At 38.2% G+C, this 23,671-nt stretch overlaps 1 protein-coding gene across 6 annotated transcripts in view; it reads right to left on the bottom strand.

Annotated features, from left to right (window-relative positions):
• Window positions 1-23,666, bottom strand: part of ACOX3 (acyl-CoA oxidase 3, pristanoyl) — a 36,132-nt gene extending 12,466 nt beyond the window's left edge. For 3 of the 6 annotated variants that reach the window (XM_058024503.1, XM_058024504.1, XM_058024500.1), the window contains exons 1-13: window positions 23,598-23,666; window positions 21,232-21,398; window positions 19,580-19,813; window positions 18,513-18,584; window positions 17,682-17,771; window positions 17,080-17,223; window positions 16,129-16,217; window positions 6,400-6,496; window positions 5,811-5,993; window positions 4,397-4,519; window positions 2,641-2,761; window positions 2,055-2,174; window positions 956-1,069 (exon numbers count right to left, since the gene is read on the bottom strand). In XM_058024503.1, coding sequence (XP_057880486.1) covers window positions 956-1,069; window positions 2,055-2,174; window positions 2,641-2,761; window positions 4,397-4,519; window positions 5,811-5,993; window positions 6,400-6,496; window positions 16,129-16,217; window positions 17,080-17,223; window positions 17,682-17,771; window positions 18,513-18,584; window positions 19,580-19,813; window positions 21,232-21,387 — 1,543 coding nt within the window. In that variant the 5' untranslated portion in view covers window positions 21,388-21,398; window positions 23,598-23,666. Of the gene's footprint in view, window positions 1-955; window positions 1,070-2,054; window positions 2,175-2,640; window positions 2,762-4,396; window positions 4,520-5,810; window positions 5,994-6,399; window positions 6,497-16,128; window positions 16,218-17,079; window positions 17,224-17,681; window positions 17,772-18,512; window positions 18,585-19,579; window positions 19,814-21,231; window positions 21,399-23,332; window positions 23,398-23,597 lie in introns of those variants that run through there. The other 3 variants (XM_058024502.1, XM_058024501.1, XM_058024505.1) reach the window with 3 other exon arrangements.
• Between the last annotated feature and the right edge of the window lie 5 nt (window positions 23,667-23,671).

Raw genomic sequence — 23,671 nt, 5'->3', positions numbered from 1 at the left:
TTACAGGAAGCATGTGACTTGCAACACTGTTTTCACTGGTGGCTGAATGTAATCATATTTAAATGACTAGCTTTGTACATAATTGTGTCATATTTCTAAGAGCAGCCTAGAACTATTAAGGTAAAAAGTTATTCAGCATGAGGTCCTTGCATGAATCCAGCTTATTTCTTAGCTGAAGATTTCATGTAGAGGATACCTTATGGCATAGGGAGTGTTCACATGCTGCCTAAATTAAGGCATTTAGATTAACAGTCCAGTTTGTAACAGAATGGATCAAGAAACAGATTCAGACATTTTTAACTATGGTCTGGTTCAGTAGGTATTGCATGAGAGGAGAGAACATGTGCTGTTGCTCTTTTATTAGGTTTTGGTATTCTTTTTAACTTTTGTGTCCAAGGGCCAATCTGGGCTCAGTGATACACAAATGGGAACAGCATCTCATGTCATACTTGACTTGATTATAGCAGAGTAAATCAGGAAAACTACAGGAAACTCTTTTTCCACCATTACTAATTTTTCACTACACAACAAAAAGCACCTGTCAAAAGCAGATGAACTTCATGCCTTTTCAACATGCTTGTAAATCCCTTGTATAGTTTTCTAAAATAAGCTATTTTAGTGATAGAAGATAGTGGCAATCAATCCCCTTAGAACCAGAAAACAGCAATAAAGTAGCGAAAAACCCTAACTCAGAGATGCTATTTTAAGGGAACAAAAGAGAAAAAATAATATCTGATGTTATCCTCCATTCCAGAAATGAATTTGGGGGAAATAGAATGTATTTTGAAATGCAAACTATGTTCTTAGTAAATAAAAATACATGTAATACAAGAAATGTCAGCAAATATGACAAATATCTAATAAGCAGCAGAGGCTGAATCTCAAATCTCTGGATCCTTTCCATTGGAAAGGAATTTAAAGTTCTAGAATCAGTCTAATAACAGCAGAAGCCTACCTGAGGAGTCCATGCAATCTTCAACACTAATGGCTGTGAATTTCCAGCCAAGAATATGATGGTAGTCTTGCAAAAAGTTTATTGTTCCCAAAGGGGATTCAAAAGGAGCTTTATCTGAAATACCAGAGAAAATAAAAATGATTTATGAGAAAAGAAATCAGACTTTTTGGAACTAAAAGCCTATTACAAAGCCATGCATACACTTGACAGGCCAAATGCAATTAGACCATAATACTTATTTTATTATGGCCTGGTCCAGCCAAAAGAGGACTGGTAGACAAGTGTGGAAAAACCTGACATCACTGCCTGTAATTATTCTCCATAAGATTCAACTCCAACTGCTGAGCTCTCCAGCTCTGTAAGATGCTAGTGAAACTCACTGCTGGAAAACTGAAACAAAATCTAGAGAACTCCAAGATGTGGTGATGGACATTGCTACCAAGTCAGGTGATATGAACTGTTCCAAGTACAATAAACAGACTTATGATGACTTTACCAATACAGAGTCACAGAATCATAGAATGGTTTGGGCTGGAAGTAACCTTCAACATCATCTTGTTCTAACCCTCCCATCCTGGACAAGGGCACTAGATCAGGTTGCTCCAAGCCCTATCCAGCCTGGCCTTGAGCAGTTCCAGGGATGGGGCATCCACAACTGCTCTAATCAACCTGTGCCAGTGTCTCATCACCCTTGCAGAGAAGAATTTCTACCTAACATCTAATCTGAATCTCTCATCTTCTAGTTTAAAACCAAAGGCCATGATTCTCTGCCCATGTAGATAGACAGCTCTTCAGACCAGGATGCAGTGCTGAGGTAATTCAGTTGAACTAAACTGCACTTCTCAGGGAGTAAGATATGGCTTAACCTGATTAGGGATGGCAAAACATCTAGTTAGCTGCTGCAAGACAGGAGAAAGAATATTTCTTGCAGCAAATATTTCTGTATTGTGAATGTACCATATGATGGGAGTCTGAAGAACATTATTTATGTTCCACAAAATTATTAAATGACTGTAAATTGCTTTCAGTATGAAAATACCTCCTAATTCCATTAGCCACACACTGTTAGGTGCACTAAGATTCCACAATGAAAACATACCTCTTATGCAATTCATCCAGCTCATTAAGTAGTTGCTGGTTTGCTGAAGCAGGACATTGTTATCTCCCTCATATGTGCAGTTTGGATCATTGTCATTTCGGATTTCACCCAGACGATTCACTTAAGAACAAGTGCAAGTTCAATATATTGCAACATATTAGTAGAAGCTAAGAGAGATTAAATAATTATTCTGTGAAAAATTCTGTCTATTCTCGTAAGTAAAACTACTGTTACAAACAGATGAGCTTGAAAATTCACTGATTACCTTGTACAGTAAAGATTTTAGAAAAGTGCTGCATTAAACTTACAAGAGAAATTTTCATCTATAAAGTCTGCATCTTTAGATTTGAAACTGAGACTGAATTACTTGTACAGTATGTCTAAATGCTGGTGCAGATCCTGTATGGGTTTAGGGGTTTTTTTTATGACTTCAGGTATGAAATAACATTTAAAAATATGTATATGAGGATAAAATACTTTCTAAACACATTGCTAAAATTCAGAAATCACAGCACAACAGCAGTCAAAGAACACATCAAAATAACCATTCTCTTTCTGATCAGTGCATGCAGTGTCTGTAACTTACTGGCAAGGTAACCATGACCTCCACAAGCTTCTCGGCACTCCTGGGCTGCCTGCTGAGCAGTCCAAGATGCCAGTGATTTGCTGGCAGCAGATAAAGCATGAATCTCACGTCCCAAATCAGCCTTTGTGAAAAACAAATTATAAATGAGGAATAACTTTCATAGAAATTAAGCTGGTGACCAGCTAAAGCCATAGATACAGGTACTGCTTTATAATGAACAATAACTGGCAATACAGACATAAAAGTCTCTGAGATCTATGTAAGTGCAAAGCATATTCTTTGGTGACACAGAAAAACCCTGCCACAACTGAGGAACCTTCAGCACCAACTTTCCTACATGAGACAGCAATAATTTGTGTCAGGTAATGGGCACATGGGTGCATCTTAGCTCAGCTGTACCAGCAGGCACAGCATTGAGTGAGTTAATTCACCACCTGCCAAGCTTTCCCTCCCAAACATGGAGAAGCAGGTGGTTGAGGGCGGCCTGTCCAGAAAAAGCTTCTATTCCCTCTGTGACATAAGCAGTATCTCTCTCCCTAGCCAGCAATAGGATAGTTATAAAGTTTATTGCCTTACACAGTTCTCACTGATCTTTTAAGCATCAGTTTTGCAAAGAGGAGGAAAATTCTTATGTACACCCTCAGAGACTCCAGAGAATCATAGTGGCCTGAATTTAAACTAACTCTGTTGACCTTCTTTTGAAAATGCATTTGGAATTCTGGTTTCTGGACATAGGGGCTTGATACAACCAAAGCTTATTTAAGAGCACCTCCCTGATTGATGTTGTTTGTTTTAAGATCTCCTGTAGAACAAAAGGAATTCATACAAGTATATTCTTAAAAATTTTAACAGCAAGATTCTTTCCTATCATGACTTTTTCCTGATAGCCACTGTTTCCCCTAAGATTAGTGACTGCACTGCAGACATCCAGAGATGAAGTATCAGGTAAAAACCCGATATCAAACCCGAGTCAAATAGATTCTTCTGTGTTTTGTGGAAAGAGGAGAAATTAAAATACTCTACACTACCATTAGTACAAATTATTTAGTGAGCTTTAGCTGAAAAAAGCTTGAGGACTTAAGAAAGACTTGAGCAATACACAGCAGTACGTAGGCCTTAAAATGTTTTATTGCCAAAAATTATAAAAATATATAAAATTTATATGCTGTAAAAACACAATACTGCAGTTAATTTGATAAGAATCAGTCCTTGCACAGAGACTCATAGATTAAACTATTTCTTCTGTAAAGGGATGACTTCCAGTGGGCTGACTGTGGATGAAAAATTCAGTACTAAGGCTCAGAAGTCAACTTTTTTCACTAAAAATATTTATTTTAATGCATGAATTTGAATTTCAAACTCAAGTCTGTGCGGAGTTTGACTCAGAGAGTCTGTGCAGGAATTAAGCTATTTTCAGAAATTTTCACTTTGATATACGCTCCCTGTATAATCATTTACAACAGTTATAAGCAGAATTTACAATATCATAATATATTTATGATAAAAAATTCTGCAAGAGAACACAACCTTCAATCCCACAGAAATCAATAAAATGTTAATCACTCCATCAAAACTAATCTGAATGCTTTTCTAATGCAACTTCAAGCAGTACTTTAAATGCCCTATATTTCTGACACATTGCTCTATCATTCCTGATCACAAGAAAGCATAAGACTTCTAAATTGGTCTTCCATTGAACAATTCCCAGATTATTATAGTAAGAACTCAGTGAAGAGGAAATATGTAAACATCTCACCTGTCTCTGATTCCTGTCCTTTGCCAAAACACCTGCAAAAAACTCTACAAAGTTCCCAAACAGGGACTTTGAGAAATAATCTAAGGCATATGCAGCAGCCAGATAAGGTAAAAGACGCCATTGCTGGAAAAAAAAAAATAATTAAATTGATTTGATTACAAATTGATATATGTTTTTAATAGTTATTATATTAAACCAACTCGTTAATTTTTACTGTGTTCTAAATGGAAATCTGCTTAGTAGAGAAGAGAACAACAACCACCTAAAATATAATTTAATTACATTTAATTATGTTATAGGTGGTTATTGTTCTCTCTATACAAGTTATATTGTTTTAGTTCTCACATTTCATGAATTTGTGATAAGCATTGTTTTAAACCAGGGAAAAAGTTCACCGAAGCTTTGGGGACCAAAGACATACTTTTGCCATGTGTATATATAATGTCTGGCGTGTCAGGGTCAGTCACGATTCATAAGTTTCCTCAGTACAAACATACAGAGGTTGTAACCATTTCATGGGGCTCATGAAGGAAAAGAAAAGCTGCTTGAAAGTCTTTGCTGTAAAGGAAGAAGGGAATGAGAGTTTCAGCAAGCAGAACACACAGAACAAGCCAAAACTGGGAGAAACTGAGAGACTCAAAGAATAGTGGAAAGCAGACCCTGGCTTTTCCAGAAATAGTGGAAGGAAGGCACCTTCCACCAGTTTTCAGAAATTCAAGAAATGGTTCAACATTGCAAGATAAGTGTCGACCTGGAAAAAGGCACCCACACTGCAAGGACCAACTGGGCAGGTTTGTTTTCGCTATTTTTTATATAATAACCTCTGTCATTCAGCAGAACTGAGTTTTCCCAGTTATTCTACATACAGTTGTTTTATTTTTTTCAGAGCAAAAAGTGTTTCTCATTAGCATCAACTGCAGGTAAACCTTGGTTATAATCCTCTTAAATCACTATTAGCTTGAGAGTTTTCCACAATGAATGTTATTGAGTTCTATACTTTTAAAGCATACAGGGTACAAATGAGAAACAGCATAGAAACAAAAGAAGCACAGATATTTTGAAACAAATGCTACTTTCTACTTTCTACATTGGCAGTATTTTTGCATGTGTATGTAAGACAGCCTTTCTCTTACAAGGTTACTATTTTAGAAGACAAATGCTTCCAGCTACTTCAGAGAAAACATGAATTTTTTTTTTGGTTTTGCTCTTCCAGAACTTGTTCTAAAAGCCTGGTCATGCAAGGAGAAGGTTTTGAGCTGGAATGAACCCCCACAGCTGTACTGGAATGATGCTTCAGGTGACACAGAGACAACTTTAATTTCACTAACTTCAGAGTCTGTACTGTGATCTGCAGTAGCTCTGAATGTGAGTCTCATTACATAGAAGTCTGTAGATAGAATTCCAAAGTGTTTACCTGTGTTTGGTATTCAAGGACAGGTATTTCTTCATCCTCAGTGGGTCCAAACTGACGGCGAGCTGCTGAGAAGCGGATGGCTATTGCCAAGGCAAGCTTTAAGTTGGTTGTGGAAAGTCCTGTGATCATAATTCTGCCACTGGACAAGGATCCCAGAGCTGCACTGAAACGTTCTTTAACCTCCTGAATGAATAGAAGGCACAGAATGAATGCTGAGGCTAACATTTCATTTTACCCCCACAAAGATGCAACTTGGTAGCATGAGAAGAAGCAATTTTGTCAATTTTGTCTCCTGACTAATTCAGATGAGGCATTCAGGTGAGACTCAGAATAGTCTTGCCTGAACACAGTCAAACTCTAAACTCTTTGGGATCAGTGGGGTCATGTAGAAACCACAAAGTTCAGTAAGGTCAGCAAGGTGAGTTGAGACATCTCTGAAATTCAATTAAAAAAACAACATTCATACCTCATGTGAAATTGCCAACAGCCTTCTTAAGTTCAGGTCTTCCTAACATAAGAGGCCCACTGCACAGTTTCTCAACCTACTTATACCTTTGTATATTTAATGAAACAAGATCTTGTTTCATACCTTGATAGAACTTGAGTACTTCCCCTCAGCTGTGACATCTCCAGCTATATTCAGGATGTTTTCTTTTGGTATCCTGACATTGTGGAACATGGCAAATCTGTTTAAACAAATACACAAACAGTATAAAATCTATGTCTACATAGTCTGAGGTGTTTGTATTACAGAAAAAAGGTCACAAGAAAGAGGGGATTGCAAAATTATCTCAGGCATATCAGTGAACTGAAAACAGGCCCATCAGGCCAAATAGGCAATTTTAGGGAAGTATGCCTGGGACAAAAAAGACTTTCAGACTCAGAGCAGTACAATAAATTCAAGAACAGAAATTATTTGTTATAACTCTTCTGATTTTTGATCTTTTGTTTTAAAAGGTGATGATTACAAAACCAACAAAACCCCCTTCATTGACTGTAGGAGACCATTTCAGCAGCTTTGTAAGGAAAGAAGTAAAAAAGAATGGAAGGATAAGTAATGTATTCTGGTTGAGAGAAGACACAAGTAAAGTTACTTATCAGAGACCTTGTACACAGGCAGTTTGACAGGTACTTTCACTGACACCTCAGAAAGCTGAACTGAATTCTCAGGCTGCATGACTTAGGTTGGCTAGGTTGGAATCTCAGCAGTTAAAAGGCTTGGGAAGATGAACAACTTCCTTCTGCCACCTACAACAGGACTGGGCCATTCTCATTCCAAATAATTCCCTGCCTCAAACAACTCTGCAGAACTGTATTCTTAACTGAGGTGTTGTTTATTCCAGTCTGGAGACTGCTTTGGAATAGAGACACTATATATTTTTATGAGTCTAAAATATAGACAGTGAGGATCACTCATTCTACTGCAATACAAATAAGGTCATAGCTGAAATAGTGTCCTGAGAAGGAACTGAAAGGAAAATTTTCCTTTGTTTAAACTCAAGTTAGGAATTCTATTCCCTGAAATGCGGTATCTTAGAAAAGGAAGAGCAGCATAATCCCTTCTAAATTGCAGCACTCTAGCAGCAATGAAGATGGAAGTTCTTAAGATAGGGAGAATGTCCTGAGTATTCATATTCTTCAGGAAGAAAGTGATTGAATTTTTTCATCCAAATGGGCAGCACAATTTGGCACAATAGCAGCGGTATCAACCCCACTCACGGAGATCTCACTATCTAATAGTACTTGAAAAGCTGTATTTGTAATCAAAGAAAATTCCTTTTTCCTGCCAATAAAGGCTGATCTGTTTAATATGGCTCACGAGAGCCAGGTCTTTCACATTAATAAATTACATAAGGGCTGCATTGCTGCATGTGCTTTTAAATTATGAGTTGTTTCCAAGGAAACATATCTGAATACTGAATTTATTCAGCCTTGGAGATACACAGTATTTTCAGACTTAGACACAGAGAAAGGCATGCTATCCTAAGCCAAGGCAGCCAAGCACCAGCTGCCTCAACAACTCCAATAAATGCTTTGTTAAATGCCAATTTCAGTGAGACTACACTACTTAGTAATAGAAGCAAATTCAGATTTTCCAAAAATCTGATTTCCATCTATGTTAAATTTTTTTTCATATCATTGAAACTACAAAATATCTTTCCAGAAAGATCTTTTGGCGAAATTCACATTCTCTGCTCCCTAAAACCCAAAAAGAATCACAACTAAAACTGTACAACAACCAATATTTTTAAGCAATAGCATGAACCTTAGAAAGAACTTGAGCTTTTAAATTATTACTCATTACTTTAATTACAGAAGTGTGTGTGTGGCAAGGTTTAGGTTTCTAGTTTATACTCATTTTTCACAGTTGCTGTCCACCCACAGAATTCCAAGAAGGTGCTTCCTCCTAGGATCTTACAATCCAGGCATAAGGTAGGAAGCTACAACTATGTTCAAACAGTGAAGCAGACACTAATTACTGAAGGATAATTTCCTGACAGGATGCCTGCCAGTCACAGCACACCAGCAGCTCATCATTTTTTACAAGCCATTAAGTCAAATGAGAATTTTAAAAATCAGAGTGATGAAATTAAGACAGCTCCATGGATGTTTATAAGGATCCCTCCCAAGCAGGAAGGGATGCATGGAAGGAAGCAATGAAATATTATTTTAAAAAGCTATTGAATGGGTGATAAAAACTGGAATTATAAGCCAGACTATAGGAAGAGTTGACATTATAGAGAGATGATGCAATCTTTGGGGCACATATTAGACCATATTTCAAAGGGCTCCAGTTCTTAGGCTTTCTCTCTGCAAATACATATCTGGAACATGCTTAGCCTTGTATGTGATGAATGGTAAGATTTCATGGCAGCATTCATAGAATCATTAGGCTGGAAAACACCTTCAATATCAGAGTCCAACCATTTCCCCAGCAGTACCATGTTCACCACTGAACCACGTCCCCAAGTGTGACATTCACACATCTTCTGAACCCTTCCAGGGATGATGACTCCACCTCTTTTCCCTGGGCAGCCCATCTCAGTGTCTTAACACCCTTCCAGTGAAGAAATTTTTCCCAGCATCTAACCTAAACCTTGCCTGGTACTACTAGAGGACACATCCTTCTGTTTTGTCATTTGTTACCTGGGAGACAAGGACAATTAATAAAATGGCAAATTATCGTCTCTTATGTGTTGTGTTTTACACTGTAGTGCGTATTCACTAAGCAAAGTTGTGCAGTTGTAGAAATTTTTTTATATTGACCTGTGCTTGAGACTTAAGTGTTTATAAAAAGCAAACTGAAAGCTACTACTTTCTAAACCTATATACCAATTGCCTACTTTCAGGAATTCCAAGCCTACTCATAATAAACATGTGACAGATGTGTGCTGAACAAAACAGCTCCCAAAATGACCTAAATGATTTTATCCACTTTCACTTGCTGTAATACAATCCCAAACAGTTAAATCTAAGGGAAGTCTTCTGTTGGAAAGAGTGAAAAACATTCAAGAAAGTTTTATTATAATCTGTCTGACACAAATATAAGGAAGCTAATTCTGTACCACATAAAAGATGACCTAAAATTATTATGATTAAAAAGTACAAGCACATCCTTCTTTAATAACTTCACCCACAGCTAGTGAACCAGAATATTGAATTTCCTCTCATTATATGGTAGCCTATTTTCTTAAAGTCAAAATGAATTCAAGTAACAGGTTTTTAAAGTTTAGATTTTTTCCCTTGATATTATCCATTACAGATAATATTATATAAAAATATGTGGATATACATATCAGATGGCAAAGACTTTAAGAAGCAAAGCAGAGCAGCAGAACTAGCAATTAAAAATTCAACAGAAAATTTCCATGTGTAAAGGAATAAGATATTTTGCCTATAAGCACAAGTGTTGAAAATAAAAGCAGAACCTCACAGGACTGGTGGGTTAAGTGACCTTGTGAGATTGCTGCCAACTGCTGTTATGCTCCTTCTCCAAGAACTTTGCTATTGGGAATTGTTAGACATGCTGGCCAATTGGAACTTGATATTGGAACATATTAAAAATAAATAGTAAGATTTAATGAAGTCAATGATCACATTTTTAAGGGTTATTAGCCTAGAAAGCATGGACTTGGCCCACATCTGTCAACGCATTTAGGGGAAAAATCTCCTTAAAGAATTGAAGAAATATCTTACAATAATGGAACTGTATACACAGTCATGGGGATATCATGTACCAGTAAGTTTGGAAAATGGCTAAATTTCACACAGTGATGACAAGACCAGAGGTTTAAAAGCTGCCCTACTTAGGGCCTCTTCAGCACAGCAGATAGCGTGACTGGGATTAAGGCCTCTCAGCAAGACAGACAGACAGCTGTCACTTTCAATAGATATCACAGGCCTCTACAGCAATGTGCAATTTTGCATCCTGTAGACTCATTTTTTACCACAGATAAAAAAAACCTGCGTCACATAGATTTCTACCAAGAGCAGTTGAGCAGAGGAAAGTGCCATTCCAATAGAAGCATTCTTGTTTGGGTTCCTTGGCCAGTAGTTTAGGGAACATTTCAAACTAAGTTAATCTCACTGACTTTAAATCACGCAATAGTAATTCATCTGGTCTGCAGCAATGCTGATAAAAGAGGAGCAGCTGGAAAAGCTACAAGCTCCTTTTGCCAGTACTAAAGTAATAAACTGTTACCTATAGTACAAATAGCTCAAACATGCTTTGGTGAACTTCAGACTCACTAAAATCCTTTTCTGCCAGCTTTTGTTACTGACTACCTTAGAGATGGTGCAATCATCTCTAATGCCAGACTTCCAGCCAGAAACAGAAACCAGGTGAATGGTATTGGAAGGCTGTGAGTCAGTTGATATCACGGCTGTTTATGGGATACACTAAACCTTGGGAAGAGTAACATTTCAGAGGTTTGATTAAAAACTTGCAGAAGAAAAGAAAACTGCCACATATTCTAGACTGAACTCACAGAAAGGTTAGAGCTGAGAATAGTTACTCTTACAGTGAAATTGTGTGGCAGTATTTTAGTTTTATTTTCTACAAACAAGGCTGTAATGTAAGAATGCAGCCCTGTACAGTAATGCTCAATAACAATGATAAAACAACATATTTTATAGGCCTCCTAATCCTAATCTAATGGACTTCACAGGCACACAAAGACTCACTCACTTTAAGATCTTACAGTCCAGCTCATGTTGTGAGGAACTCTGGATGAGCAGACTCTTGCAGCTGTCAAGAGCTGACAGAGCTCTGCTAAGGAACAAAAATGGCTGGTTGAAGTTCACTGCAGATGTGAGGCTGTATTTCTGTGCATCAAAAAACAAATGTGTGACCAGATTTAAGTCTACATTTCCCCATTTTCACCCACATCAAGTGCCTTTCAGTGTGAAGCAGCTATTGCTGTAGAATTTTGAGGCATATGAACATGACAAAAATGAGGGGATAAGGCAGCACTCTGCAGCAATGTGACCACAGCCCAGTAACACTGTATATACTCACATAGTGTCCAACTCTGACTGCAGAAACGACAGGAGGGGGGCAAAGCAGGGAAATGTCAATGATTCTGCTGCAAAAAGCACAGCTTTAACTTAAACTGTAAACATGCAAGATGTGTTTGCAAAATACACAGTTTTAACTGTGAAAGTGGCACTTTTCACAAGGACTGAAGTGTTCATGGTGTATTCAGATAACGTAAATACAGGCACAAGCATTTGAACATTCTTTTTTCATCTATAGCCACTTCATTGCTATTGCTATCACAACTGTTTGATACTTGGGTGAGTGGCTGTAAGTCAATAAAAATATTTAACAAGCCCAAGCTTGTTTATTTGGGAAGAAGGGCTGATTTTTAGACTTGATTTCTTACATCTCTGTTCTTTTTCCTGTACCAAAACAGCCACTCCTAAGGTCTTGCAGTGAACCAAACCCGACAAATTATCTGACTGAAGACTACAAAAACTGGTAGGGTTTTTTCATTAGTTTTCATGCAGTTCCAGTTCCCCTACAGCTTCATAAATGTTCATCAAGCAGAAAGAAAAAGGTAGCGTGGAAGTAGAAGCAAGTAACCAAAGAAGCTGATTATGGATATCTTCACTGAACTACTGTTTCAGATTGAAAGATGAAGTTCCAAAGACTATTTAGGCTTCAACCATGTATTACAGCTCCTATCTTCCTGGTGAAATAACTGCAACAGTTGCAAAATCTAAATGAGCATTAAGAGGATAAATAGTAGAAGACAAAAAGGACTAGACTGATTGTTCTGTCCTTAAACTAGTAATAGCAGCATCATAATGTACTATTGGCAGTAATGCTGAAATAGGAATGAAGAAATAAAGTATCAATTAACCATTTAAATGCAACTGGTAAAGGCTTGAAAGTCATGTGATATATCCTATCTTTGTCAATATATAAGGAATTATAGTGAGGGCTTTCTGAGCCACCTCTTTCCAGAAGGATTCTTTCATGCGATTTATTGCTTTTCTATCAAATAAATCCCCTTTACTCATATCTTCTTGGGCATTCTGTTTTGTTTTCAGTATCCAGAACACTAAATCTGACCTCATTGATTGCTAGAGAATATGCTGAACATCTTAGTGTGTTGTATGTGTGCAAAGATTGATTACATTTTAATTGTACATGAAAGGCTGTTAAACAGCCAATAAACCACATCAGTTTTCCCAAGCCCCCAATTATCATTAGATCCAGTTAACAATTCTTCCTCTAGAAAGACCCTTTCCTCCCCTGCAAAGGCTTAAGGTAAAATGACAATTTCATTTCTCTAGTTCTTCCCTTACAAAGGGTTTGATCTGCTTAACAGACTGCATACATGTTATCAGTGGACACAGCTGAATGAGCTCAGAACATGTTTTTCAAAGAGAGGCATGGTAAGCACTACTTCAGAAATACAATTATAGCTGATTTTCATTCTTCCCCATGCAGATACAGTTGGGCATCATTTCCATCTCTGGAGAGGGGAAAGCAGAAATTTGCTGCTTGTTACAACTGGACATGAAAATGGTTCACCACCAATTCAGTGTCATTTACTGATGTGCACTGAGTTAATGGGCAATCTGGGCCATGTTCCAGTACCCAAGGTACATCCTTCCCCACCCTGCCCCCCGAAAAAACCCCAAACAAACAAACAAAAAAAAAATCCACCAACACATCAACAAAAAAAAAAACAAAAAAAACCCAAAAAACAACACATCAAAGGAAGGAAACAGAAATGCACATCAACACATAGCCCAGCTCTTGTTTTATGTGTGTGCCACCCCTCCACTCCTTATGCCTGCCACGCATTTTACTGAAAGGCTCCTGAAATCCCAAATACTCAGGGATCTTTTCAGTAGGTTTTTTTTTCCCTCAGCTACTACCATTTTGGGTCCTCAGTGAGCAGCATATTTCAAAGACTGCCAGAGCACTAGCAACAGGTGGACATTTTAATATTATAAAATAAAGACTGAAGCATTTGCATCCCCTGGTGGCAGTCTGATTTAACTGCAGTAACAAACCACAAGCCCAATTTATCCTTTCCATAAGAAAAAATAGAGTTCTATTTTTATCCCTTTATGCATTGATTACACAAATTATTGTAAATTTCCTAGAGAAAAAAAAATTCAAAATATTTTACAGTGTTTTTGTCTTTTTTTGTCAGGGCAGCTAAAGTTACAAAGACCTGCAAACACCATGTGATTTTTGGACATCCACATTATGAAACTATGAGAATTACTTGGAAAGATAATATTAGAAATGGATTCACACTGCAAAAATTTTCACATTATTTCTGACATTCTTTCTCTTACTAAAAAAATTATACTCTGCATCAGCAGGAAACCAGCTTTCAGCCAAACAACCCAAGACAATAACTGTTTTTCAAAGCCAGAATGGACAACTACAATCATCTACTCTGTTTTCTTACTACTCTGTTTTCTTCAAACTTGCATTTTCTAAGGAGGCTCTGGAATTTCTTCCCCATGACCTTCATTAACGTTCAAGAACTAAACTCCCTGTATCCATACTGAAAATTATTAGCATAAATTTCTTGAAGCACAGGAACAAAAGCAAACATCTGTCAGAGATGTCAGACTCTGATTCCCACTGTGACCACACATCCTGAGTGTAACTACATGGAAAAGACCTGATTTACTAAGTGCTCATGGTAGCAGAACCAGACTTCACCAACACATTCAAAATAACCTGGCAACACACCTGGAGACTTACACCAGCCTGTGCTTTCTCTGAGACAAATGAGGATGTAAGATTGCTAAATGGACAAGGAGAATACCTTGACAAGGTGTATGTGGTGAAATATCTCCCTATGGATCCTGGCATTTTGCAGATCATGCAACCAAGAGTCCATTTTCTAGGGTGGCATGGCTTGCTGTCTCTGCACACAAATGCAGAACTTCCTCTCCAGTCCCCATCCAGACCTTCATGTGCCTCTGGGAGCTGATATCTCCAAGCCCTGACACTTCTGACTTCTCAGTGTGTGCAGGAACACTGCAGAACAAAACTTGGTTCCCTAGTACTTGACAACAATGTTGGCCTGCCTGCAGTGTTAGACCTCTCCAAAAAACAAAGCAGCTAAAGTAGTTTAGGAACACAGGACACTGGAGTTTTTAGCTAAATGAGGGGTATCTATGGGTAAGCTTGGGCTCCCTCATACTTCTTTCTTAATCTGCAAGTGCTGTCTTAAGGTTTCTAATGCAGGGACTATCTTAATGCATATTTAAGAGATCTATATCCATGACTGGGGTTCTTTGGGCACTACTGTTTGAACTAATAATTTTCTTAAAACAACATATACAAAGTAAACAGGAATGCTCTATGATTGCTTGAAATGACATATGATAGATAAGGGACTTTATCTGACATTAAGATAGGGAGTCACTGGTATCTCACTTAAAGAGCATTTTATGGATTATAATTTCAAATTTTATCAGTTGTTATCTGTATTTGAATAAACACTCTATTTTTTTCCAGTAGATAATGGAGAAAAGGATTTAAAATGATGTACATTTAAAGTCACATATCAAGCATACTCTTCATTCCCGTGCTGCACATAAATCCATATTGCAATATAAGAATGAACAGCAGAATTTAAATACTTCTATAGAAATATGAAGTTGATCAACATTTAGATTACTCAGGCCCATGCTGCTGTGCCATCTGGTGGCTACTAGTCTGTAATGCAGAAGCAGAAAAAAAATACCCACCAAACCTTAAATCTCCCTGTTTTCCAAGTCTTTCTTACAGTTTTCCTCTACAAATTAATTTTGAGTTGTTTCAGGTTTTTAAAATTTATTTCTTCCATGTCTTCAGGAAACAGAGAATCAATGATAATGAGCTAAATAACCATAAAATTCCTACAACATTCTGGAAATACAGTCAATGCCATAATATTTGAAACCAGGATACTTTCAGATGTCTATACTGTGTTTACTGCAATGATCTGTTTTGAAGGACAATAGAAAAATCTGTAACAAACTGAATCAACAGAAAGAATTAAATTTGAGGCATAAGGAAGTGAAACCTTTCTTTGCCATTTAAAGTTTATGTCTTTATACAGGGCTATGTAACTAATCTAACAGTTTAAATAACTTTTATGTAATGACTGTTGTAATGCAGAAATATACCTTTGTTTTCTCACTGTATCTCCTCCCCATCAAACACCTTTGGTTATTAAAGCAGACACAGAAAGGCCCTTGGAGTCCACGACTAAGAAATGGAGCCAGGTAAAATTTTATTTCAACTGTACACACACAATACAGAAGAAAATAACTAGCATTCTATTTCTTGGCTGCAATCTAGAAATCCCAAGGTTTAAACAAGAGACATAGTTTCTCTCTTTGGTCTCATTTATCTTAATCTTTACTGAAAATAAACCTTATCTGGGGACCACCATTAGCCTTCCTGTGGGCTGGAAATCAACAGAAAAAATAATTAAAGTCTTACATCCAGATCTGTGCAGAAGCTGCTAAAGTTCTTTACCCAGAACTTACTAGATTTTTTTCCATTATTATTGTTGAAGAGTCTGTAACTGCAAGACTACCTGGGGATATTCACAAAATACCAGGAGCACTTCACATTTTAAAGAGTGAGAAAGGCTGAAAGGCTGCTAATATTCAGACAAAAAATACTGAAAATCATGATCTTTCAATCTGGGGGTTTTTTTCAGAAATATCAACAATTTTAAACCACTAGTGAACATTTCAGGAGTAAGGACAGAATAGATACAGGGGGATCTTTGCATCACTGCAGTATGACATAACCTAGAATGTTTTCTCTTTCAAAACTTACCCGTTATCCAACCCATTCAGCCCAATTTTCTTTCCTACATCTCCTACCATCACACCTGGCATTGGTAGGAGAGTTTTTGTGTCTCGAATCTGTACAGAAGTGAAACAAAAACATTTCAGTAACAGAGTAATGAAAGCTATTGACTGAATTTTTCCGAGGTTGAAAATATTCCCAACTTGTACCCTAATATTAATGATAAAGAGACTTCTCTGTTTCTTTCAAGCACATAATCCTGCATATAACTTGTACTTATGCATCCTCTCATTCAGGACACAGATACTTTAATGAAAATTAATTTGGAATATATTAATTACATCATTGTTTTAAATATCACTTAACAATGATGACTGCTCTCATCAGATTACCACTGAAACCTCCTTCAGAAACAGACAAAGCAGAAAACATTGGAATTTTTATGTAACAATCAGCTCTGAAATATTACAATTCTGTAATAAACTTTGTTCAGTCTGCAGCTAGTCTAGTACATTTTACTATGTACAAGTTTTGTACTACACCAACATATTTTCTACATATTTTCAGATGCCTTTAATTCTATAAAATTATTTCTGTGGTAGAAGTTTGCAGATTTCATGTAGATCAGCATGAAGCACTGGCACACATAAATCATCTTAAGTCCTGTACAAGAGTTTCAGGACTTCATATGACACAGATGAGTTCTATCTATACAAGTACCAATATCATCTGGAGACTTTTCAGCTCTTCTATATTTTCTGAAGGTTTTGCAGAAAACTGAGAGTATAAAACCAGCTCTACAACCTTCATAAAATCAGTGAACATTTAAAAAAAGTACCCTGGTTACAATTCCAATAAAATGCAAAGGTATTAAATAAAAAATCTGCTGGTCAGGTATAAATAACAGCATAACAAGTCTTTAATTGGAACCCACTCTTCCTCAAAAGAATAAAATTATTAACAATATTTCTACCCTACCTGTACAATAAAGGGATGCAATCCTTGGCACTGTCCATCAGGAGTATAGAGCTGGGCATACAAAACTGCATGAGTGGCATGTTTCCCCAGATTACCAACCCAGAACTTTGCAGCTTCAAAATCAGGTGTATTGATGATGAATTCCTGTAATGAGCAAATAAAAAGAAAATTATATAAATAATAAAAATCAGGTCACAGATTTTTTTTTTCACCACACTGGCAATGTTCTGAAAACATCCATTAACTGCCAGGATTTATTCTATACTGCACTCCAGCACCTGAAATCTCTCTTATCATGTTCAACTTTAGAGAGAACACATGTAGTAAGGGAAAAAAATTAGAGCTCGAAAAGCTCATTATCTCATTGTAAAGACTGAAACTCAACTTTTTTAATTGCTTATTTAAGGAGTTTTAAAAAAAGGCAGATTAATGGACTGGGAAGCATTTCCTAGATCTTAGGTTAAACTGAGCTGTGAGTTCAAGTAAAGAACCGAGAGAGCTGTTTCAGCTGTGAGAGCTGAAGCCTGTGCAGGGACCAACTCCTTCTCACACAGTTTAGTATGGAAAGGCAGCCTGGCTGACAGTGTGCAGCAAGGACTAACCTGAGTGCTGGGATCAAACGTGGCTGTAGTCCGTAAGCCTTTGGTGTTAGATCCGTGGCTGAGTTCAGTCAGAGCAAAACAACCAAAAATCTAAATTAGGAGACAGAGGGCACAGTTCAAGACCACTTTATTACATAAATTGAAACAGCAAGACTTTCAAATGAGTTCAAATTCAGCTATTAGAGACTAACTTGGCAAAAAAACCCAAACTAAAACAAAACAGGAAGTGATAAAGAGCAACAAAAGAAGCACAAGCCTCAGTTAAAGTGCAATCAAAATATTTATCTTGCAAAATCAGAGGGTCTGGCCAGACAGTAAATGCTGCCCACATGGCCTAGACTGGAGAAAATGTTTAGGATTGGCACCTTCTGTATCAGACAGGCTGCATTTATTCTGCAGAGTGCTTGGTCCCAAGTCCCCACGGAACTCCATGTGGTGTTTCTTTGGCATTAAGACATTTTCCAGTTTATAGCATTAGAAGGGAATTTTTATGGCAACACATCAAGGTTAAGAGTATCCTAGTAGGACAGTCTTAAATGACTCTGGACAGAGCCTGAACTGGTGTAATGTTATCTATACTGCCTTTAGGGAAAAGTTCCCAAATTTTCTCTGCATGTTAACTTAGATAGTCAAAAACATATCAGGAAGTGGTTTATGAGCTAGTAGTAAGGACAGTCAGAGTTCAATGCTTGAATTTGCTCCATGGCCTTTTCTTTTGCTATTTAGAGGTACCTAGGTATGTAAAGAGATCAGAAATAACACTAAAACTGCAAATAGTGCAAACACAGCTGTAATAGTGTCCATTTCTCACAAATTATTAGAAAAAATTACCTCCATGCTATAAGCTTGTTCCAAAACGTATGCAAGTCTCTTAGAAGCACTCATAATTGAACCTGCAAATGACTGTAAAAACAGAATAATGAATTAAATCAGTGCCCTGTGATGAAAAGCACAAGTTGCACATGACTTTTAATAGTGATGTCCAGTAAAGAGACCAGGGAAAGTGGGCTGCATAGTAAATTATAATTAGACTATAGCTGGGGGAGGTAAGTCAGGATTTGATCATGTCAAGGCCCCTTTACAGATGACTGAACTTGTCCCAGCTCTAACTGGTTCAAGCCTTCATTGCAATTGCTTAGAAATACTTTCCATTTGTCCTTAGTGATATTCCCTTGAGCAAAGGAAAACTTAAAGACTATTTTAGTTCATTTTACTGCAAACAGATTGGGAGCTGAAAGTAGGTGCTTCAGGATCAAACAAGAATGCTGATTTGAAAGCTGCCTTCAGTTTTCCTACATAGATAGGAAAAAACTCTAATTCCTAGATGGTCCCCAGCTGTGTGAATAGTAATATTAATTAATTTATTAAACTGATAATATTTGACCAGCTATGTTGAGCATTCTTTGTGAGAGACCCATCTGGGAAACAACTGATTAACAGAATTCAGCCACTGCTGCCAGTGAGAAATTTTAAACTGCTTTCCATCCCTTCTGGATTCTGCCCTTCAGTAAGACACTGGGGCTCAAGCAGGTAAGTTTCTGATACCTGCAAATCTTTAGCAAACACACAGCCACCAACAACCAAGTTCTTTGGCTACCCTAAAGAGGAAGCAGAGGAGTAAACAAAAGAAAGCATAAATTTTTTTTTTCTGTATCTCTGTCTGTACTGTTTCACCTTTACTTTCCAGGTGGGATTCCAGAGGAGACAGGGATTTAACAACAAAGATTACCCAGAGCTCTCTAACTGTTCTAAACAGTTAAAACTTAATACCATTCTTGAAAAGAAAGAATGAGGAAAAGATCAAGTTTTAATAAAACAGGCCCAAAGCAACAGAATTATGGTATTAGAAGTTACTTAAATTCAAACATACACTACTATAGCCATTGAACTGTACTTACACCAGAATGTAAGAAAAACTTGAGACACAGAGACCAATCATACATTCCTATAAAGATCACCATATGAAAGAGCCTTAATGGGTCCGCCATCGCTTCTTGCTGAGTGAGGAACTCGTACTCAAAGAGCTTTTTACAGCGCAGGAAGGTCAGCTCCTGGTACCTCTCACGGCACAAATCCTCTCCAGGATGATGTGCAAAGAGAGGATCATTTTCCAGAGCAGAGAAGATTCTGTTCTTGGAGAGGAAAAAACTGACATGAGCATATTGACCTAAAACCATTAACAAAACCTGTTAACTTCCTTCAAAGTAACACTGGGTCTCAAACTACAATTGTTTGCTGCAAGGTACAAACTTAAAAAGCAAAATTTCCAGAGAATTTGGAAATATATTTAAATTATCTGTCATATATACAGCTCATGAAGCTAAATTTTATGACATCTCCTTCACCATGAAGTGATTCACTCTAAATCTACAAGAACAGTATGGTAAAACCTACTTGCTTTGTGTAGCAGCTTCACTATCTCAATACATGAAGCTGCTGGCAGAATCCAAGAGGCAAAAGTCCCTCAGTCTGAGGATAAAGGTAAAACTCCAGGGCTTACAGTCAGTTAGAAATATGTCATGATGTTAAAACCATTAGGCCACCACAACTGCTCTGCTCCCAGATGAAAGTAAAAAAAGGCTCCATTTAATGGAACCACCATATGCAGCCCTTCAACGTGGGGCTGTGCATCTTTTAACGTTGTAATTTGGATCCTTTCTGTAGTAGGTAATATATTATGGCATTATTTATCCCAGACCTGTGTCTTCAACACATCCACACCTTCTTAATTGTCTTTCACATAAGAAGGAAGAAACCCAGACCTTCTGTGCTTTCCTTTGAAAGGCAGTCATTCCCTTTCTCTGTGTAAACATCTCTACATGCCCACACAGCTTTGAAACTCCAGACACAGAACACTTCAGGTTTTATCTCTGCTGTAACACACACCAGCCAGACAAAACCGGGCCTTTCTAATTTCTCTGATCTACCTGCTAGGATTTTTATAATTATGGTGAAGATTCAAGATTACTTAAATCTATGTAAATCTACACCACCCTCAGAAAGCTAGTTCTTTCTCCTCCTATATCTCCAAGTCATGCATTTCCACACCATCTCTTGTGCTGCTTGGTAGGATTAGCTTTCAGCAAGGTTCACATGCTAATCTCCAATTGTAATGCCACATAAACATTAATGCAAGCACAGAACATTGGAAATTAGGTCAAAGTAAGACAGAAATACTGTTTGATGGTGGCTTGAACTTAGCTCGGCATAAGTGCCTTGCAAAATCACGTGATCTATGATTTAAAGCAAACAGTAAAGAAATACGGTAGAATATAGTTATTTCTCAATTTGAAATGAACACTCAAATTCTGAAATGCAGCACCTGCTGTTCTCCCCTGTACTGATGTTCTGTAATTAAATGTCTTATGACACAGCAGAATAGGTTGCTTAAAAATTCAGCTCTGTTCTGAAAATTAGCTGTGCAAATCAAATTCCTTCATGCTCCATATTTACAGAGCATTATTAACTATACTCCCTTTAAAAAAAACCATACTTAGTTCTACTGATATCTGCACAATTAAAACATGCTTACAATTCTTGCCAAGTTTACCTTCAGCTGGATGACATCTTCACCATCTATGAAAAGTGCCATCTCCTTCCAGTTGAAGGAAGCTTTCTTACGGTATCTGGAAAGGGGGCCTTGAGGGAAATCTGCCAGCAAATTATCCCGTGAGTTTTGGTTGCCAGTCATTTCTTTCTGATTCATTGTTAGCTAAACTGCAGCAAATGAGAAAAGATAAAACACAAACTGAAGCACCACAGATATCGCCTTTTTAGTTATAAAAAGAAATTAAAAGAGTTGTTTGATTAAATCCATGGATTTGTTTAAATGTATGAGTACAGCACTGCAGAGGCAACTAAAATCTTGTCCTTCCCCTTTTCTAATTCAGCTGGCTTGATACAAAGAAAAAGAAAAAATGCCTTTGACCCAATGTAAACGAATTACATCATCTTTGTTATTAAAATATGAGCTAAAAATGAAACAGGGACAACACTGGTTATCACCATATTGTGTATTAAGAAAGGGGGTGATAAAAGTGAGAAAATAGCATGTCTTAAACAGCAAATGCAGTAAGGCCCCATGAAGTCTGCTGGCAACTTTGTGTGCATCTATGGGTCAGGCAAGAGCACTACAGAACTGCACAGACCCTGCAAGATTTCCCTGTCAGGAGGTACAACTGCACTGGTTCGGGAGAGAGAGGAGAATTGTGCCTTTCATTAGAACCTGGCCCAAAGAAATAGAGGCTGATCCTCTGCTGCTTCCAGAAGCTGGTGCTGGAGAGCCCTCTGCTGCTCAGGGCACTCCCAGCGATCCCTGCCATCACACACGGCAGAGATCTCTGCTGTGCCTGGAGGGAGCAGAAACCATCGGACAGGGCAGCCGAAAGACTGGCTGAAAGAAGCAGCTCAAAGGCACAGGCAGGACATCCTGGCCCAGGGCTGGCCAAGGGCTCACTACAAACTTTGAATATAATGAAGTACAGAAACTACTTCAGCAGTCTGCCTTTTCAACCCCTTTCCCCCCTCCATCACCTTGATATATCTCCTCGATACCTCTCTTTTCTTTCAACCTTATTCTTTTATGGAGGTCATGCTCTAGCTCTGAACAGTACAAACACAGCAGAAGGGAACAGCAGGATAGTATTTCTGCATGTGATTTCCAAATCAGTTCTAAGAAGATGCAGGCAGCTCCAATACTGCACAACAGGTTTGGAAAGAAAGAAAATAAAAAATAACAAAAAGGACATTGAGAAAGTGTTTCAACCTCCAGCCAAATAAACAGATACTACACTTGTAATAGGCTTTACACTTGTAATTGGAAAATAGGCTTTTCACTCATAAAAAAGAAAAAATTACATTGCAATATTGCAGCTATTGCATCTAACTTTATCTACATTGCAAATCAGCAATATTACCCAAATGAAACCTAAGAGTTCATTTAAAATAGTGTTCTGTACATAAAATATACTATAAATTTTCTGACTTCATGCAATGGTTTAATATAATTTGGCTCCAAGTCAACAGTTTCAAAACCTAATTAAGAAATCAAAACAGGTAGTTGCAATAGGAAAGTAACAACGGGCTGTCCTAAAGAATAACTTCAGCGTTAATTTCAGCCTTGCTCTGAAATTTTGAAACGTGTGAGAAGGTGGAAGGAAAAACCACATTATTTTCAATTTGAAAAGAACTGCTACAGTTTCACTGCAAAATGTTGGGTTGGAAACCTTTTTCCATGGAAAGCGCTCCTGCTAGTAATTCAAATTCACACCCGGGCACCAAACACGGGTCACAAATCAGAGGGCAAAGGACAGTTTCCAGGGTACTATCCTCAATTATCTCACGTAATAATGACACAGCTCAGACACTTGGTAGCTGTCAAGAATAATGATACTGTACCCTCACGGCTAAGAGGTTATATAACCAGTGTTTTACTTTATTTTCTTTTCTAGCGGCTCTGCATTTCCGAGCAATCTGCTGCTGGCAGGGGCCCAGAGCAGGACACCCCCGGGCAGGGCACGAACCGCTTCCCGTGCGGGCTCACGGCACGGCCGCTGTTCGAGCGGCCCGAACTCACGGCGGGGCACGGCTTCTGCTCAGACAGGGCAAACCCAGACCACACAATGTGCTGTTATTTGCTAAAAATGGTGTACCGAGCTGTCTCCCTAATGGGCCGGGCTGACTGTCCGGTGTCAGTCAGCCGTCCCGGTGTGGAGTTTGCCCTCCGGAGCGTTTTCACGCAGCTGTCACAGCGGCACAGACCGTCCCTAAACAGAGCAGCATGACGTGACGACCCTCCAGCCTCACGCCCTGCTGGCAGCTCCTCGCGTTTTCAGCCGCAGGACGGCACCGTAGCGGTCTCTTGCGGCACTCGGAGCCTCAGAGGCACAGGCGGGGGCCAGGGGACGCGGTACGTACCTGCGGCCGGCGCCGTCTCCGCCTCGGGAACTGACGGGAGCAGCCTGCGACGCGCTCCGCCTCCTGGCGCGGCG

Source organism: Melospiza georgiana, chromosome 5 (assembly GCF_028018845.1).
Source record: "Melospiza georgiana isolate bMelGeo1 chromosome 5, bMelGeo1.pri, whole genome shotgun sequence".
NCBI lineage: Eukaryota > Metazoa > Chordata > Aves > Passeriformes > Passerellidae > Melospiza > Melospiza georgiana.
Note: the sequence above shows the minus strand (reverse complement) of the source record. Positions and strands in the feature narration are given on the sequence as shown.